We start from the raw sequence: 20,912 nt of genomic DNA, 5'->3' as shown, positions 1-20,912 counted from the left end.
TTCACATGATGGACTCTGCATATAAGTTAAATAAGCACGGTGACAATATACAGCCTTGACGTACTCCTTTCCCTATTTGGAACCAGTCTGTTGTTCCATGTCCAGTTTTAACTGTTGCTTCTGGATCTGAATACAGATTTTTCAGGAGGCAGGTAAGTATTCCCATCTCTTAAAGAATTTTCCACAGTTTGATGTGATCCACACAGTCAAAGGCTTTGGCATAATCAACAAAGCAGAAGTAGATGTTTTTCTGGAACTCACTTGCTTTTTCGATGATCCAACTGATGTTGGCAATTTGATCTCTGGTTCCTCTGCCTTTTCTAAACCCAGCTTGAATATCTGGAAGTTCATGGTTCATGTACTGTTGAAGCCTGGCTTGGAGAACTTTGAGCATTACTTTACTGGTGTATGAGATGAGTGCAATTGTGCAGTAGTTTGAGCATTCTTTGGCATTGCCTTTCTTTAGGATTGGAATGAAAACTGACCTTTTCCAGTCCTGTGGCCACTGCTGAGTTTTCCAAATTAGCTAGCATGTTGAGTGCAGCACTTTCACAGCATCATTTTTTAGGATTTGAAACAGCTCCAGTGAATTCCATCACCTCCGCTAGCTTTGTTCATAGTGTTGCTTCCTAAGGCCCATTTGACTTCGCATTCCAGGATGTCTGGTTCTAGGTGAGTGATCACATCATCATAGTTATCTGGGTTGTGAAGATCTTTTTTGTATAGTTCTTCTGTGTATTCTTGCCACCTCTTCTTAATATCTTCTGCTTCTGTTAGGTCCATACCATTTCTGTCCTTTATTGTGCCCATCTTTGCATGAAATGTTCCTTTGGTATCTCTACTTTTCTTAAAGAGATCTCTAGTCTTTCCCATTCTATTGATTTCCTTTATTTCTTTGCACTGATTACTAAGGATGGCTTTCTTATCTCTCCTTGCTATTCTCTGGAACTCTGCATTCAAATGGGAATATCTTTCCTTTCTCCTTTGCCTTTTGTTTCTCTTCTTTTCTCAGTTATTTGTAAGGCCTCCTCAGGCAACCATTTTGCCTTTTTGCATTTATTTTTCTTGGCAATGGTCTTGATCACTGCCTCCTGTACAATGTCACAAACCTCCGTCCATAGTTCCTCAGGCACTTTGTCTAGTAAATCTAATCCCTTGAATCTGTCACTTCCAGTGTATTATGGTAAGGGATTTGATTTAGGTCATACCTGAATGGTCTAGTGGTTTTCCCTACTTTGTTCAGTTTAAGTCTGAATGTGGCAATAAAGAGTTAATGATCTGATCCACAGTCAGCTCCTGGTCTTGTTTTTGCTGACTGAATAGAGCTTCAAAGGTCCGTCTAGTCAAGGCTATGGTTTTTCCAGTAGTCATGTATGGATGTGAGAGTTGGACTGTGAAGAAAGCTGAGTGCCAAAGAATGGATGCTTTTGAACTGTGGTGTTGGAGAAGACTCTTGAGAGTCCTTTGGATGAAAGGAGAGCCAACCAGTCCATCCTAAGGGAGGTCAGTCCTTGGTGTTCTTTGGAAGGAGTGATGCTAAAGCTGAAACTCAAGTACTTTGGCCACTTCATGCAAAGAGTTGACTCATTGGAAAAGACTCTGATGCTGGGAGGGATTGTGGGCAGGAGGAGAAGGGAACGACAGAGGATGAGATGGCTGGATGGCCTCACCAACTCGATGGACGTGAGTTTGGGTGGACTCCCGGAGTTGGTGATAGACAGGGAGGCCTGGTGTGCTGCAATTCGTGGGGTCGCAAAGAGTCGGACACGACTGAGCGACTAAACTGAACTAAACTGATAGAGCTTCTCTATCTTTGGCTGTAAAGAATATAATCAATCTGATTTTGGTATTGACCATCTGGTGATGTCTATGTGTAGAGCATTCTCTTTTGTTGGAAGAGGGTGTTTGCTATGACCTGTGCATTCTCTTGGCAAAGCTCCGTTAGCCCTTGCCCTGCTTCATTCTGTACTCCAAGGTCAAATTTGCCTGTTAATCCAGGTATCTCTTGACTTCCTACTTTTGCATTGCAGTCCCCTATGATGAAAAGGACATCTTTTTTGGGGTGTTAGTTCTAGAAGGTCTTGTAGGTCTCCATAGAACTGTTCAGCTTTAGCTTCTTCAACATTACTGGTTGGGGCATAGACTTGGATTACTGTGATATTGAATGGTTTGCCTTGGAAACAAATGGAGATCATTCTGTCATTTTTGAGACTGCATCCAAGTACTGCGTTTCAGACTCTTGTTGACTATGATGGCTACTCCATTTCTTCTAAGGGATTCTTGTCCACAGTAGTTGATATAATGGTCATCTGAGTTAAATTCACCCATTCCAATGAATGACATTCAGTTCAGTTCAGTTACTCAGTCGTGTCCGACTCTTTGTGACCCCATGAACCACAGCACACCAGGCCTCCCTGTCCATCACCAACTCCCGGAGTCCACCCAAACCCATGTCCATTGCATTGGTGATGCCATCCAACCATCTCATCCTCTGTCGTCCCCTTCTCCTCCTGCCCACAATCTTTCCCAGCATCATGGTCTTTTCCAATGAGTCAGTTCTTCGCATCAGGTGGCCAAAGTACTGGAGTTTCAGCTTCAACATCAGTCCCTCCAATGAACACCCAGGATTGATCTCCTTTAGGATGGACTGGTTGGATTTCCTTGCAGTCCAAGGGACTCTCAAGAGATATAATGGTCATTTGAGTTAAATTCACCCGTTCCAATGAATGACATTAATGAATGCTAATTTTAAAATTTAGTCATAACTTGAAAATGCAGATCCTGAATGGTAAGCTTAAAAACTATTTGTGAACTATTAACTTTCTCTTTCAACAAAATTAAATGTCTCATATTATTCTGCATGACCTGCCCCCTCCCAATCCCACCTCATTTTACTTTTTTCTTTTTTGGCTGAGTCACTTACAGGATGTTAGTTTCCTGACCAGGGATAAAACTCACCCCTCTGATGTGGAAATGCAGAGTCTTAACCACTGGACAACTAGGGAAGTTCCCTTTTGATGCTCTGTGAATTTTCTAACCATATAAAACATCAAAGGGATTTATTTAGGTGACAGAATTATGGGTCACTGTAGCTTTCTTTAACTTTTCTGTATTATAAAAAAAATGACACTCTCTATTTTCTAATGTGACAGTGGTACATTCGATACTAAATCAAACCTTCCAGCGTTTACCCTAGATATTTGACAATATATTCAATCAGGGCACAAAGATGGGATTAGCCTAATCTCAAACACAATGTGGAACAAGGAGGAAAATGTGAGAAAGACAGAAATCTATTTCTCCTTGTCCTCACAGGAACCCGGTAACACGTCAGTGCGATAGAACCAACCATACTGTATGCAGTTAAGCCCCAACTACAGATAGCATCAAACAACATCAACTTTTCATAATGGTGGCTCCTTCTCAGAACAGTCTAAACAACATCTCTCCAACTATTCTGAAAATTTGACTACTGAGAAAAATATGATTTGGAGAAATTAAACAACAGTCTTAGATCTCATCTACTGGAAAATATCTGGAACTAAGATCTATGTTCATTTTAGAATATAATTTTTAACACAATCTCTCCCCAGTCCACACCCTTATCTGTTAATTTTGAAGTTTTTGTTTGGCTTTGTTTCTAATAGTTGATATCTTTCTTTTTAATATTAAACTTTTATGCCTATTTGGTTTGGCACACTTATAACTTTATAAAAGTCAATGACTACTTAGTAAAAGGAAAAAAGAGAAATTACTCGCTAAGTTTGTTGCCAAGTTCTTGAAGAGCTTGCTCCTGTTTGTGATATATTTTTTTCAATCGCTGATTTTCATCCTGGAGGTTAAGGAACTCCTTCAAAATAATAAAAGACAGAAAATGCAATTTAAAAGAAATAAACTCCACATCGTATGCTGCTGCTACTAAGTCGCTTCAGTCGTGTCTGACTCTGTGAGACCCCACAGACATACCATTAAAGGATAGGAGTGTATCCTTCAGCTTTTTACAAAAAATAGCCGGTCTATTTACTATCAACTATTTTCTATTCATTTAATCCCCTTAATGATATTTTTAAAGAAGACCAGTATACTTTGTTTCCTCCGTAAACAGGTAAATTATGACTTGTCTTTTCAAGTAACTTTCATCACGATAGGATTTTGAAAGTTTACCACCATTACTTACTTTTTTAAGAGTAATGATCTGTTGGGTCTCATTTCTGAGATGAGATACAGTGTCTTTCTCCTTTTGAAGATCTTCCCGAAGAGTCTGTCTCCATTCCTTCTCAATCTTCAGATCGGTTTCCAGTTGCGCCCTTGAATGACAAATAATACAGAGACAGCTTAGTGCTCTTTCTCACATGACAGTTGTATGTATTCTTTTTAAGAGTACTCATTGGTTGATTACTTTCACCTTTGTAATTAAATTCTTCAGATTTTCTTTCACAAATACCTTTTAGAAAACAAGTTCAGTAGCACAAGATTTTCAGATCTCGAATCTCAGTTAATTTGTCAATCACAAAAACCTCTTGTGATCTGTCATTTACTAATTCTACATACATAAATACTGGACAAGCATGAAAAATGCCTGGAAAGGCACACCATACTATTAAGGCTTGGTTCTGTCTTAGAAATGGAACCATGTTCTGTGCCAAGAGGAAATTTTTACAACAAACTAATGAAAAGTATTGCTCTGATTTAAAAATTACAGCAACCATTAAGTCAATTTAACATCAGTAACAGAGAAATCAATCCTGGTGTCAAGTGCTACTTGACAAGATTACTGTTAGAAGCTGACCCATAACAGAACAGATCTAAGACCAAGGAGACACTGGAGGAAAATCCACACTGTCTGAAAAATGCCAGTTCACATCTGAAAGCACTATTTCATCAGTCAAACAACAGGTGCTAGCTGGAAAAACAAAAGTAGTCAAATTCTCACATTTTAGGAAAGCTTCCCAAAATATTTCAATAATTATTTCTCATAAGCAGATGTTATCAGGTTAGGCATACACTAATAATGCTATAGTTTCTAGTACTTTACATTTTAATTATAATGTTATATCTTAATATTGAGAATATCACAGTATTATTTTAATTTTTTGTGTTAAAATTACTTCTTTCCTCATATGGTTAGCGTTTCCATCTTTAGCCAAATTATTTTCAGGGAAGCAAATTTTGAGATTTTATAATTCAAGTTGAAGAGACAAGATACTTCAAAACGGAATTTACAAATTGTTGATAAATACTACTTCACCACAGAGTTAAAGAGAATATGGAGGGACAGGTATATATTGCTAACACTGAGTAAGCAAAGTACAGAGTGCATTGAGTGGCATCATCATCCAGAATCAGAAAAAAACTGAGAAAGCAAAAGGAAAATTGCGATTTTAAGTTATTTTACATATACTGTCAAAACACATGTTGATCACCAAAGGCAGAAACCATAAAGGAAAAAAGGGAAAATATAACTATATAAAAAATACACAATGTCTAAAAAATAAATAATAAAAAATCTACTGTAAAGTGCCTGAATGAATAAAAAACACTATGAACAAAGTTTAAAAAGAAACTATAACTTAGAAAACATTTTCACTGTATGTGAAAGACCCAGAATAAATACATAAAGAGTTCTTACAAATAAATATTAAAAAACTGAACACCACAGAGGAAAAAAATAGAGGATACGAACTGACAATTCACAACAGAAATACAAAAGGCTATCACTAATAATCAAAGATATGCAAATTTAAACAATAAAGCACATTTTTTTCAGGCTAAATGATTCCTTGAGGTTAACTGAGATACGATGGTACAGACCTACAGTAATTGATATGATAAAATGTCCATGATGTATCAATAACAGATATAATAAGCAAGATACTAGAGAGTGTGTAGCAAGTTTCCTCTTTCTAAAAAGCAAAAATATCTATGCATACCAAGAAGTAATGTTCATCAAAATGTTATAAAGAAGAAATATATGTCCAGGGGACTCCCTGGAGGTCTAGTGGTTAACACTCCACTGCATGGGGTGTGGTGAGTTCAATTCCTGGTTGGGGAGTTAAGAAACCAAAATTTTTTCCATTTTAGTTGAAAAAAGGGAATGTGTTAAAAAAAAAAAAAAAGGAATTTTTTTTTCTTGGACAAAGTCCCAATTGCCTTTTTCTATAGAAACAGTTCCAATTTTTCTCAGCCATCAGGGACTCCTACAATCTCTAAATTGTTAACATGTTTATGCTCTACCAAAATGGCACCAAATGAGAAACAAAATTACTTTCACGGTTTCAGCAGGGACAAATATCTCTCCCCAGCTCTACCAGCTTCCTATTGTGTAGGTTAGTCCTATTGGGAAGGGCCAGGTCCCTGGAGCATTATTTGGGTCGTCCTTTGGGCAGTGATCAAATACAGGCAGCACTGAAGAATAAATATCAGACTTGTCTTACCTATATTTCTGTCAAACTCTAGAAAAGCAATTCAGTAACACAGATTACTAAAGTTCCAAGATGGTCTTTTATTGGCTGGCAAAGTGTCCCAGTCTTAATTTTCACATTTTTCCATTTTGGCAGGGCACAAGGAATTAAACAAGAAAACCCTTGGCACCATTAATAAACTTGACGACTTAAATGTTCCTTTTGATTTCTGTGGCCAAGAAAGTCCTGAAAGTGCTTTTGTGAAACTTTAAAGATTAAGAGAAACTGTTTGTTTGTTAAGTGGTTTCTTTTTTCGGGGGGAGGCAGGTAGAAAAACAGGCGGGTTTTAGTTTCACAATGTACAAATGATGCAAGTTTCCAATCAAGGTAATATTTATTCCCTGGCCTAAAGCCTTATTCTATATACTAGCTTCTCCAAATGTTATTTTTATGGTAGATTTAAAAGAAACTTAATTTGGTTCTGGACAAGGTGGAGTAAACACATTTCTACCTATCTGTCCAACTAAGTACAATTAAAAACCCTAGACATTATATATAAACAAACAGAATATTCTGAAAGGGGGAAGAGAAGAAAGTAGACCAGCTAGGAACCCCAGGATTCAAGTAATCACACTGGTGATGAGTGTCCTGAGGCTTCTTTTTGCTTCCTTAAAAGCTCAGACTGGGTGCTGAAAAATCCCACATGCACAAACAGCAATGGGCACAGATGAAAAAAGTCCCAAGGAAAGCCTACTCTCTCCTGCCAAAGAGCCAGGAATAAGCAGCCTAGCATGACAGAAACTTTAACAATAAGCGCCCTCTTCCAAAGAAATTTTATTTCACCAATAAACGCCCTAGTCCAAAAAACACCAGAGGAAGAAACCATGCTCACCCCAACCACTGTCAGCAAAAGCCAAGGGGGAAGCATAATTTCTACCTTCACCTGGCAATAATGAGGTATCCTTTCCAATCTACCTGTGGTAGTATCAGAGAAAGCCAAGCGGGGAGGCTGAACTTTAACCACCACCCAGCAGTAATGAGCTATCCCTCCCCGTCCACCTCTGTGATGTTAGTGGAAGCCATATGGAGAGCCTGGACTTCTATATGCATCAGTAACAAGGCACTTCTTACCCTCCACACAAACACTTGGCAAAGGCCAAAGGGAGAGCCCAGATTTCTACCTTTGCTTAGTGTCAGTGAGGTACCTTTTTCACTCTCCTCCAGGATGGTGTCAACAGAGACCAAAAGGGCAGCCTGGATTTCCATTCCCATTTCATGGTAACAAGGTACCACTTTCTCACTCCAGTGTTAATGAGTGGAAACCACAGATTTCAATCCCTGCCCACTAGTTAGGCACCCTTCTCCATTCCATCCGGAAGAGTCCTGGGCTTCTACCCCTACTTGGTATGAAGGGTCAGTGGTCAGTGTCTACATTCCCCTGCTGGTGTGGTTTCAGTGAAGGACGCTAAAACATAAAATTTAAGGAAGATGCAGTCTCATAACATAGCTCCCAAATGTGCAGAATGCAAATGAAAAACACTTGTTAGACCAAGACCCAGGAAAAATCTCAACTGGATAAGAAAAACGATCAACAAATGACAACATGTCAGATAATTCCAGATGCCAGAATTAACTGACAAGAATTTTAAAGCAACCATCATAAAAATGTTCCCATAACCAATTAAAAATATGCTTAAGGAACCCCCCCCACCCTGTTGGAGGAAATCTAAATTGGTGACCCCATATGGAGAGCAGTATGGAGATTCCTTAAAAAAAATAAAAACAGGGTTAGAAAAAACCCCACCTGATCCTGCAATTCCACTTATAGGCATATATCTGGAGAAAATCATAATTCAAAAAGATACCTGCACCCCAGTGTTCACTGCAGCATTATTTACAATAGCCAAGATATGAAAGAAACATAAATGTCCATCAACAGATAAATGAATAAAGAAAATGTAGTATATCTATACAATGGAATATTACTCAGCCATAAAAGAGAATGAAATAATGCCATCTGCAGTAACAGGAATGGACCTAGAGATTATCATACTAAGTGAGGTAAGCCAAAGACAAAATATCATATGGTATCAGTTACATGTGGAATCTTGGGCGGGGGGGCGGAAAGCAACTTACATGCAAAACAGAAATAGACCCACAGACACTGAGAACAAGCTTATGATTACTGAAGGGGAAAGGTGGGAAGGGGGTGGTAAATTAAAATTTGGGGATTAACATACACACTACTATATATACAACAGATAACCGACAAGGTCTCACTGTATAGCACAGGGAACTATACTCAATATCCTGTAATAACCTGTAAAGGAAAATAATCCAAAAAATATATATACATGAATAACTGAATCATTTTGCTCTACGCATAAAACACAACACTTTAAATCAACTGTAGCTCGATAAAATACAGAACAAAAACTTCCCAAAATGTAATTTCCTCCTCCTGAAAATTCCCTCTCCTGCCCAGATTGTGACCTAGACTTCCAACTATCATTTAAAATAAAGTTTATGTTTTATCTCCTCTGGGAAAAAAGAATATGCTTGAAACAAATTAATGAATAAGAAGTTCTGGAAGGAAAGAAGGAAATTTTGGAAGAAAGAATGAATCAAATGGAAGTCTTAAGAACTGAAAAATACAATAATCTCAATGAATGGGATTCATTCATACACACATACATGCAATGAATCTCAGTGAATGACAGGAAAAGATGAGGAAAGAAAGAACTTCCAAACAGAACAACAGGGGCTTCCCTGGTAGCTCAGTGGTCAAGAATTTGCCTGCCAATGCAGGACACAGGGGTTTGATCCCTCATCTGGGGAGATCCCACAAGTAACTAAGCCTTGTGCGCCACCAACTACTGAGCCCGTGCTCCAGAACCCGGGAGCTCCAACTACGGAGACCATATGCCACAAGGACTGAAGCCTGCGCCCCCTAGAGCCCGTGCTCTGCAACAAGGGAAGCCATGGCAACGAGAAGCCCGGGCACGGCAGCTAGAGAAAAGCTCGCACAGCAAGGAGGACCCAGCAGGGCCAGAAATAAATAAATAAATTTAAAAAAGAAAGAAACAGAACAACAGAGACTACCCAAACTGAACAACAGAAAGAAAACGGACTAAAAAAAAAAAAGAGTAGTGTCAGGGTCCTGTAGGACCATTAACAAAAAATCTAACATTTACGATATCAGAGTCCCAGAAAGGAGAGGAGAAAGCAGATGGAACTGAAAAAAACAGAAAAAATCTGAAGAAATAATGGCTGAAGTTTTTCCAAATCTGACAAACATAAGCCTAATAATCGAAGAAGCTGACCAAAGCTGAAATAGCATAAATCCAAAGACAGAATCTTCAGAGTGATTAGAAGAACAATGATTCATTCTACTTTTCATCAGAAATTATGAAGACCAAAAGAAAGCGGTACAACAACTTTCAAGTCCTGAAAGAAAATAACTGTCAACTCAGAATTATAAAGACATTCTGAAACTACCCTTCAAAATAAAGTTGAAATCAAGACCTCAGATGAAAGAAAACTAAGGAAGTTTGCTGCCAATAGACCTACCCTAGAGGAATGGCTAAATGAACTTCTTCAGACACAAAGAAGGAAAACTTGGGGCATCATAAAGAAAGAGAAAACAATAGAAAGTTTTCTAAATTATGTTTAATGGTTGAAGCACAAATTATATCATTGTCTGATGTGGTTCTCGATATTATATAGGGGAAATATTTAAGCAAATTATACTGTAAAAAAGGGAGTGTAAAAAGGTCTAAGTGGAAGTAAAGCTTCCACATTTCCCTCAAAGTAGTAAACTGTTGATATCAGTAGTGAAAAGTTGCCAATATATAACACAATGTCCAGAATAACCACTTTTAAAAATCTATACAAAGAGATACAATTAAAGATACTACAGATAAATCAAAAAGGAATTCTAAATAATGTTCAAGTAACCCATGAGAAGGCAGGAAAAATTGAATACAGGAATGAAAACAGAAAAAATAAAACAGTAGATTTAAGCTCTAATATATCAACAATTACACTAAATGCAAATGGGCTAAATATATCATTAAGAGAGAGATTGGCAGAATGGATTAAAAAACATGCACTATAGGAAACTTACTTCAAATATAATGAAACAAATTAGACTGAAAATAAAAAGATGGAAGATACACATAACATTGATCTTTTGTTTACTACATGAAAACATTAGTCAGAAGAAAGCAGGAGTGGCTATGTTAACATGAGATATAGTAGATTTCAGAGCAAATAAAATTACCAGAGACAATAAAGGAACATTATAAAATGATAAAAGGTCAATTCACCAAGAAGACAAAGAAATGGTAAATGTGTAGGCAACAAACAGATTTCCAGAATACAAGAGGCCAAAACTGATAGAACTGAAAGTAGAGATACACAAATCCACAATTATAGTTAGGATATTTCAACAAATCCTCTCGATAATTGATAGAACCACTAGACAGAAAGTCATCAAGAATAGCAAAGAACAACACCTCAACCAATGGATTTTTAAAATTAATTTTTATTGGAGTATAGTTGCCTTTTAAGCAATGGATTTAAAGGTAGCTTAGCAAGTAACACATCATAGCTGGTAAGTGATATTGCTTAATGATGTTACACATGAACTGCATAGTCCATGGGGTCACAAAGAGTTGGACACAACTGAGCGACCTTCACTTTCTTCAAACATAATGTTTAACAATTTTCTATTGCTGTTTTGCTGTTTTCTTTAATAACAAAAGTGATACATATTTCTTGGGGTAAAAAAGTACTGATCTAAAAAAGTAAAAAATAATTTTACTCTTACTATCAATTTGCCATTACTGTCAATATGCCATTACTCCCTTGAGATAATCATTTTCCAGAATCTGTATTCTTTTTTTTTTTTTTGCTGTGTGGCATGTGGGACTTTAGTTCCCCAACTGGGATAAAATCCAAGCTCACTGCAGTGGAAACATGGAGTCTTAATCATTGGATCGCCAGGGAAGTCCCCAGAATCTATATTTTTAGAACTTTTCTTCACATAAATACACACCTATGCAATTGTAATTTTATAAAAAATGGGATAAAACTTCACCTACAGCTTGTTTTTTTGGCATCTTTCCTAGCTGGTAATATGTGGATCTATCAAATGAAGTACTAAATAAATAAAAATATTCTCAGAAAACATCATGTTCTTTGATAATATAAACTCCGTGGAGTTACAAAGGTCTATTACACTCAGTATTTAGAAACATAATGGCCATCAGATTAATGCTGAACAACCAGAAAGAATAAAACTCTCCATGAGCAAGAAGATAGCAAGACGATTGAAAGTAACTCTATAAACAATAAAGGGAGCAAAAACATTAGTCTTATCACAACTGTGCTTTCTAGTTTTGCTTTTTTTTTTTTTTGAAGGAAAACTCTACAATCTAGCCAGCATCGTTAAATAAATGAAAATACAGGTTTTCTTCCATTGCATGCAAAGAAAGGAGGAGGAAAAGAGGGGGAAATTATATTAACACAGGTATTTATTTCCAAGTAAAATACTCACAGCTGCTTCTCCTTTTGGGAGATTTGTTTCTGCAGACTGTCCAATTTACTCTGATACTCTTGTAGATATTTCTTGTCCTCATCTTCAATTTCCATTTGCGCCTTCTCTGCTTGCTGCAATCTGGTGTAATTCAAATCAACTTTGGGTAAAACTGAGGCTAGAACTAGGGTGTAAAAGGGTGAAGAAGACAAATAAAAGAAAAACGGGGAAATAGAAACATTTCTAAATGAAAACAAAGTTTGGGGAAAAACTCACAAACTCAAACGTGAAAGAGCCACACAATGTCTAGAAATTGTTTTGTGATTTTTTTCAATATAATACATAATATGCCCAGAATACTATCTTCAATTTTGCTTTATTTCTTGTTCGTAATTAACAATGCAAAGCAATATAGCCTTTACCACTTATGTAAAGCATAAGATGTTAATTTTCAAAGTATAATACGTGCATTACTGCCTTTTTACAAAACCATGAAAAGTATAGTACTTATGTCTACACTAGGTGAAGAAGCCACATTGTTATATATTATGCTAGGATGTGTATGCCAGGAATCAAGTGTGCTACAAGGCCAAGAGCAAAGACCTGCAATTGCTTCAAATTACAGCCAAGTCCTCCCTATAGAATCTTTATGCACTTACTGAAGTATGCCAATGCTATGTGTGTGTATATGTATGTATTTTAGGATTCAAAAGAATTTAGTACTAGTTGGCAACATTCGCTAGAGATCATTTTTGCTCCTCATCACTGAATTTTTAAAATTAGCTTAAAATGTGGATTTTTTTTTTCTCCTTTTATTTATGTCATTGCTTCTCCTTGTGCTCAGCTCCACTCCCTGTCTGCTACGGCCACCTAGGGTTTCTTAGATTTAACATCACTACTTGTGTAAGAAAACATCTCCCAAGAATTCAAGGGACATTAAGTCCTTGAAGGGAATCGTAAGAGAAATTTCTGTTCAACTAGCCAAAAAAGTTACCTCTTTTCTTCTTTAAAATCCATGCCCATGCGGCAACCCTCACACAATCCAAAAGTATAAAGGCCACTTTCAAAGAAAAGAGAGTAACATTCAAGTTATCTCTAAATCTAAATTTAAAATATTAAGATGGGGAGACGGGATACCCAAGCTTTTCTCAAAGGGTGCAGAAATAAAAAAAAAAGTCAGAGTGAGGTAGGCCGTGAAGTTGTGCTATTATAGAAGAGGGCTAAGAGGAACTGGAAAGTCAAGGAGCTAAAGCGTAAGATGACGGCCAATCTGAGTTATAAACTATTTTAAAACGTACTCAAAAATCAGTAAAGGAGCTAGTAAATAAAGAGTGGGCCAATGGGCAAAAAAAAACTGTGCCAACAAATTGCGAAACCAAAGGATAACTTATTATTAAACAATTTTTATATTTTTCATCAAAAAGTAGCTAAAAAGATAAAACTGCATTTGAAAATTCTGACCTCCAAAGGGTCAATACTCAAATAAGCCCTTGTGCACAAGGTTTGAGGAATGTGTTTTTGGAAATCCAAGTGCACCCACTCTGCTTTATGGCAATGTACTACCACAGCAGCTGATCAAAAAGTGTACAGGGTTCCTTTCAGAATACATAATAGCGTAAATTATTTTTCGATTTAATATATTATAAAAATGTTGATTCTTTTCCAGTCTGTTTAAATACAAGTGGTTTTCAGAAAGATATATCTTTGACCAGCTTATACTGGTCCTGAGTGTCACTGCTGGCACATTTCACCAATGACATTGCAATTGTTCTAGTTTGAGTTAACAAATCATTGTCACTTCATAATGGAATGGACAGAAATCAAAGACAGAAAAAGGTAATAAAGATGTCCAAAATGTAAAAATGGGGATAAAGAAAACAAAAAAGAAAAAAGAAGAAAGAGGATGTCAATAAAAGAATATTCATGTCAATAAAGCATTAATAGTTATGTTTTTCATAAGTAGATTCAAAGAAAGCAATGATAAGACATATGTTGACACCAACATGACAGGTCAATGGAAATACATTACATTTTCCAACAATAAAAGTGAAAAATGCCAATATAAAACAATTCAATTTAAACAAAATTATTTCTTGGGTGGGGTTGAGGGTCATCCTAGCTCAAAGAAACACACCTGAACTGCCAACTCAGAGAGCTTGATTTCAGATAGAGATGGTGAATGACAGGGATATGACAATCCATATGCATGGAAATCAATCAGGGATAATTCAATCATGGATTTTGTTCCTTTTTCACTTTTTCGAGATTTTGTTTGTGTATTTGTCTTATGTAATACATTAAAACATATAAAATTGCCAATATTAGGCCTTTCTAAAAAAATCTACAAAATGGCAAAGACAAATGATTCAGGCTAATATAAAGCAACTTGATTCCATGCAACAACCAAAACAAAAAAGGCAAAATTCTGCTGGGCTTTAAAAAAAAAAGTCCTGATCTAAACTTTCCTAATGGTCTTTGTGGCAGGTGTCAGAGTTGAATACAGAAAAGGGGGGAGAGAGAAAGTAAAAAAGAAACTAGGAGTGGGAATGCTGTACCTTTGTTCCAGCTGTCTCATGGCTGCAGTAATTTTACTGGTTTTCTCTTCTAGTCGGGCAATTATTTCATTTTTTTCTTTCAAACCATCTTCAGAACCCTATTTAGAAAAAACATAAAAGCTACAGTGGCTTTGAATTTTTTAAACCCAAATATGTATAAGCTTTGTATACCATTTTGCTATGGGGTTGTTATTTTGAAACGACCAGCCTTTGTTTACAGATTAAAATATTCCTAGATGCACTTCTAAGTTCACAGTAGCACTATTCACCATAGCCAAAACATAGAAATAACCCAAAAGTCCATCGAAAGACGAATGGATAAAGATGTGGCATATTTATACAGTGAAATACGACTCAGCCATCAAAAAAAGAATGAAATAATTCCATTTCCAACAACGTGGATACAACTATCATACTAAGTGAAGGAAGTCAGAAAGAGAGAGACAAATACCATGTCATCTCTTATATGCAGAATATAAAATATGGCACAAATGAACATATCTATGAAACAGACTCACAGACACAGAGAACATATTTTTCACTGCCAAGTGTGTGGGTGGAGGAGATGGACGGCATGTCTGGGGTTAGCAAATGCAAACTATTACACATAGACTGGATAAACAACGAAGTCCTCTGTATAGCACAGGGAACTATATTCAATATCCTGGGATAAATTGTAATGGAAAAGAATATAAAAAAGAATGTATATATATAGATATATATGTGTGTGTGTGTAAATAAGTCACTTTGTTTATACAGCAGAAATTAACACAACATAGTAAATCAGCCATACTTCAGTTAAAAAACAATAAATTAAAAATAAAATACTCCTAGATCTAAAGCAGTACTACTATTAGTCTTCATTTAAAATGTAATAAAGGGGGCATTCCCTGGCAGTCCAGTGGTTAAGACACCAAGCTTTCACTGCTGAGAACATGGGTTTAGTCCCTGGTTGGGGAACTAAGATCCCATAAATCATGCAGTGCTGTCAAGAAAAAAATACATTAATAATAAAGGGGAAAAAAACCCTCACCCTTCAGTGTTTTCAGAAGATGGCAGAATAAACTCTTGGAAAATACACTGATTTTTTCAAATTAAATTGTAAAAGGATTCTGGCAACATGTTTACTTAACAGCAACATCATTTTATCAGAAAACTCATAACAATTACAGTAAAGCATTTCAATCAAAATTAAATCTCTCAGGACTATACTATGCAAAGAAATTTACAAAAATGTCCTGCATATTTTGATTAAAATGTCCCAAAAGATTTAATCTTCATCTGTTAACCTGTCAACATCAAGAAACAAATTCAGGTGATTTTTGTCTGTTCTTTGACATTACTACATTTCTTCAGCTTCCATTTAGGAAAAAAGCCACTGATTTTTACTAATAAAATGGCACAATTACAATGAATTCATCTCTTCAAAATCAAACCCTTCATAAAAATATTCGTTCTTAATTCATATAACAAGAAATTCCAAGATTTTAAGAATACTCCTTACCTGCAACTTCTGATACGTTTCTATGTTAATTGCTTTAACTTCCTCCAGTTGTTGTCGAAGGCCTATCAGAGTATCTTGTTTCTCATGGATATCTTTCTCCAACAACTTCATGGCAAGTTCAATCTCATGTTTCATACTAACTTGTACTGCCAGCTCATTCTCCACATCCTGCAATTCAACACAGCCTCAGCTCACACACGATTTCAGGATGTCAAAGTCAGATACACAACAGTTAATTAGACCAAGATTCACTATGCAGACTACTGCTTTTGAGTTAAAAGCCCCATTAAACGAAATCAGCTAGGCCCTATAACAACATTCTATATTTTCAAAGGCACATTTTGTTAAATGAAAGCATTTTACAAATTCTATTAATTATCACTATTCTACTGGCTAAAGAATTACGGACTTTTAAGCCTCATAAACTCGGTATTAATTTTCCTTAAAGAAATGACATAGTCCACATAAGGCCAGAGGTAAATCAAAAACACCATTTCACAAAGTTTTATTTCTTTTCTTAAAGAATTTTATATGAGAGGATCTTAAGACAAATGTCTCTTGATTCTCTTTTTGACCTGGGTTGGTTACACATGTATTTAGAATCCATTGAGCTACATATTGGTATTTTTCTGCTGATATTTCATAACTTAAAAGGTTAAAAAATAAGTTAACTTTAAATAAGACTTTACTGTTTGGATATTGATATCTGAATACATCACTCTATTCTATTTTCTGTAATGCTGGTCACAATGCACTATTTCCCAAACAGACTATAACACTGTTTAAAAACACTGCTTATAAAACAGACACAGTGGGAGTTTAAAAAGTTAGAAGGAATTAAGGGAATGAGATTGCTATCTCACGCCAAGGAAAGTAAGTCTGATAGAGATTTTAACCAGCGCTTACGGGGAAATTATTATCATATTTGCTAATGTAACTGTAATGCAACCTACTTGTCTTAACTGAGATTCATCTCGAAGCTGCCTTCTGGCTTCATTATACATTTCATCTAGCCCTTGCCTGGAATGCTTATATGTTTGAAGCTCAGTTTCCACATCTACTTTGGTAACCTAGGACAAAAACATAAAATGTTTTACTCTATATGGAATGTGCTGCCATGCCTTCCCCAGGGGATCTTCCCAACCCAGGGATCGAACCCAAGTCTCTTATGTCTCCTTCACAGGCAGGCGGGTTCTTTACCACTAGTGCCATCTGATAAATCCATTCTATGATCACTTCTATTAGTTAATACAGCACAGAAATATCCAGTCTATGCAAAAGCCCTCAAAGTGGCCATTTCTGATGCAAGTCAATCTGTTTGTAATCAGTCTATACTTACCTCTAGGTGCTGCTGTGTTTTCATTAAAATCAATTTATTTTCACTTCGTAATTGATGATTTTCTTCTTGGAGTTTAATGATATTATTCTTTGCTATTGCTAACTAAAAATAAAATGAGGAATAAAAAAAGATTTTAAACATCTTTATTTATACTCGCTTTACAGGTTACGTTCATGGCTATGCACAACAGAAGATAAAATTCTAAAACTTGTAAAATGTCTCTCACATCTACAGAAATTTTCATAAGAAAAATGCTATTATCCCAAGATACCAACTAAAGAAATTGTATTTCTATTTCCTTTTGTTAGTCAAATGGTATGTCAGCTGGAACATATTGTTTATATGACTTACAATGTGTCCTGAATACAAAATGCATGAATAACCATATGAAGAATTATATGCTAAACAATAAGACAACTGTTTATATGTTAAACAATAAGACTTGTGCAAAACAAAACACTTGTGCAAAAACAACAACATCTATAAGGAAAGTTGTGCTATAATTGAAAATGTAATAGACATTCATGATAACCAAACAGGGCACCCTAGTGAAATCAGGGCACAATGAGTGACAGCTCTCACCACCAGAGTTAAGTATGAATGAAATTAAATATGAATGGCTAAGTGACTTGGCTCTGAAGCCTAAAAGGAAAAAACGGATTCTAGGAGAAGAAAGCAGAAGCCAATCCCCAATGCTGGCTTGCAAATAAATTTCTCAACACTTTGTCAGAAACGCAACTTCAACTTCACAGTGCTCCTAAGGTCAAGAAGAGGCACAAACAAGTGAGTAGCTCTCGCCAATGGTCCCAATCTATCACACTATCAAACGGTCCTAAACTATCAAAGTGAAAACTCATACAAACAATCACGTGCTTGCTGGTTTGGGACAACTGAGTCAGTTCTAAAAGAATGTGGATCCTAATTAACATGGAAAACAGAATTCATAGTTCTAATAACGTATTTCTTCCTGGAGCCTAAGTAATTCTGAAAATGGAAAGCAATCCTATGGTTAAGTGAAAGTCAGTCAGTCATGTCTGACTCTTTGTGACCCCATGGACATAGCCCACCAGGCTCCTCTGTCCGTGGAATTTTCCAGGCAAGAGTAGGTAGCCACTTCCTTCTGCAGGGGAATCCCAACCAAGGGATCAAACCTATGTCTCCCGTATTGCAGGCAGATTCTCTACTGTCTGAGCTACTAGGGAAGCCCCTGTGGTAATTCTGTGGCTAGCCTGTTTTTTTTTTTTTTTTATCTCAAAAGCAACGTGGCGTGTGTGTGCTCAGGTGTCTCCAACTCTTTGCGACCCCATGGACTGCAGCCTGCCAGGTTCCTCTGTCCAAGGGATTTCCCAGGCAAGAATAATGGAGTGGGTTGCCATTTCCTTCTTCAAGGGATCTTCCTGACCCAGGGATCAAACCCACGTCTGTCTTGCATCTCCTGCATCGGCAGGCGGATTCTTTACCACTGAGCTACCTGCAAAGCCCCAAAGCATTACCATACATAAAACAGACAGCCAATGGGAATTTGCTCTATGGCTCAGGAAATTCAAACAGGGACTCTGTATTGATAACCTAGAGGGGTGGGATGGGGAGGGAGATTCAAAAGGGAGGGGACGTGTGCATATCAATGGCTGATTCATGCTGAGGTTTGACAGAAAACAACAAAATTCTCTAAAGCAAATATCCTTCAATTAAAAACCAAAAAATTTTTAAAAAGAGAGAGATGTGAGGGAGTTCCTTGGTGGCCTAGTGGTTAGGACTCAGCACTGTCACTGCCGTGGCACTGGCTCAAACCCTGATCGGGGAACTGAGATTCTGCAAGATGTATGGCATGGCCAAAACAGTTTTTTTTAAGTTAAAACAGAGCTGAGATAAATTTCTGATTTGCAACCACTAAATAGCTACTTTGACAATGCAGAAAACCAGAGTACATCAGATGAGTTTCACACATGGGAGGCTAGAGAAAGGGTGGTCATGATCATGGAGTGATGCTTGTAAGGAAAAGTAACCTGAATACGGGAACAAGGGGGACAGGATCATTTTCATGGGAATTTCTAACTATAGGTGATTCCACTATTTAAATATAGGTCATCCAAGTCAAGAAATGAGATTCACAGTTTATTTATAGAAGAGTTTGTATGCATTGCATTTGGGGGCTCATTTCTAGAAGTTGGGTACCTCAAATAATTCACAGATTCACCTGAGGACTTGCCTGAGAATAATATATGGTTTCTCTAGAACTTATGATGATCAGTTACAAATATTTCATCATAATGATGAAAATGTGTTTGTGTGTGGGCTCACACGTGTATTCAGACTTAAAATGGAAAAGGATCGCCAATACTAGGTCCTTGAAAGACAATTATCCACGGCTGGGTTACAATACCTCTTCAATCAGCTTAGTATTTGACTTTTCTAATGAGTCAACTCTTGAATGGAGACTGCTGACTGTGCTGCTGAAATTGATAAAGAAAAAACTCATTCAGAATCACACAAACTCACAAAGGCAAGAAAAAATTTGTTATCCTGGACTCATCATGTTGACTGACATGCACCAACTGCCTTGTCTGAATTTTTTATTGCCACACTTACACATGAAGTCCTCTAAAGTAGGAAAAATGAATTTCTGAACCAGCAAAATGACGTAAACTTTCACCTTTTTGCTCGAGGGTAGAGTGATAAGTCTGAAATTCTATTCTCAAATGTCTCTGAAGATTCTGTTTAAAAATATAGCTCTCATTTTCTGCTGAAAATCAATTATTTTCAATAATTTTCTGTATTCTTAATTTCCATTCACTCTCTATCCCCTCAACCCCTTTTCAAATGCTTATTAAAAAGGAATAGGGTTAAGATGACCTAAAAGGGGGGAAAAAAAAAACTTAGGACAATATCCAAATGTATTAAGCATCTATGTGTCCATAATACTTACTTCAGTTGTCTATTTAATTCTTCAACATAATTCTTCTGGTCTAATATTGCAGCAATTTGAACATTCCTAGAGGAGGAGGGAAAAGCAGCTTTTAGTTAACTGGAAAGGGATCTACTGGGTGGCCAAAAAAACAAACAAGAAATACACAAAAGGTCTAAATCATCTAAAACTGTTGTGAAACCATAACAGTAAAACAACATTTCAGTTCAGTTCAGTTGCTCAGTCATGTCCAGCTCTTTGCGATTCCATGGACTGCAGCACACCAGGCTTCCCTGCCCAACATTATCTTGCCTTTCAAATAAAATTCAACAATCTTTATAATCAAATAGCAGTAAGCTATGAACTAAAAAACTATTAACCTTTGTTAAATAAATTACATGCTAATATTAAACAATACCATTAGTATATTTTTTAATTTTTTGCATTTATTTAAGAAATATATTTGACATATGAAGTGTACATTTAAAGTATACAACATGTTAATCTAATACATTTATATACTGTGATGGACTGCCATTGTAGCAATAATTAGCACCTCTCATATTACATAATTATCTTTTCTCTTTAGTAGACCAAATAAGTTTATTTTAAACACAACTGTCTTAAATAAACCAGTATTTGTAAGTTCATGAATAATAAACTTATATC

At 36.4% G+C, this 20,912-nt stretch overlaps 1 protein-coding gene across 3 annotated transcripts in view; it reads right to left on the bottom strand.

The window, feature by feature from the left end:
• RUFY2 (RUN and FYVE domain containing 2) overlaps positions 1-20,912 on the bottom strand; it is a 43,257-nt gene that overhangs the window by 10,222 nt on the left and 12,123 nt on the right. For 2 of the 3 annotated variants that reach the window (XM_018042222.1, XM_018042220.1), the window contains exons 7-15: positions 20,265-20,330; positions 19,722-19,791; positions 17,339-17,440; positions 16,953-17,069; positions 16,000-16,167; positions 14,496-14,593; positions 11,962-12,081; positions 4,178-4,307; positions 3,756-3,850 (exon numbers count right to left, since the gene is read on the bottom strand). In XM_018042222.1, the coding sequence (XP_017897711.1) occupies positions 3,756-3,850; positions 4,178-4,307; positions 11,962-12,081; positions 14,496-14,593; positions 16,000-16,167; positions 16,953-17,069; positions 17,339-17,440; positions 19,722-19,791; positions 20,265-20,330 (966 nt within the window). The remainder of the gene's footprint in view (positions 1-3,755; positions 3,851-4,177; positions 4,308-11,961; positions 12,082-14,495; positions 14,594-15,999; positions 16,168-16,952; positions 17,070-17,338; positions 17,441-19,721; positions 19,792-20,264; positions 20,331-20,912) is intronic. The other variant, XM_018042221.1, reaches the window with a different exon arrangement.

This window comes from Capra hircus, chromosome 28, assembly GCF_001704415.2.
Source record: "Capra hircus breed San Clemente chromosome 28, ASM170441v1, whole genome shotgun sequence".
Classification (NCBI taxonomy): domain Eukaryota; kingdom Metazoa; phylum Chordata; class Mammalia; order Artiodactyla; family Bovidae; genus Capra; species Capra hircus.
The sequence above is the reverse complement of the archived record's forward strand: the minus strand, read 5'-3'. Positions and strand labels throughout refer to the sequence as shown.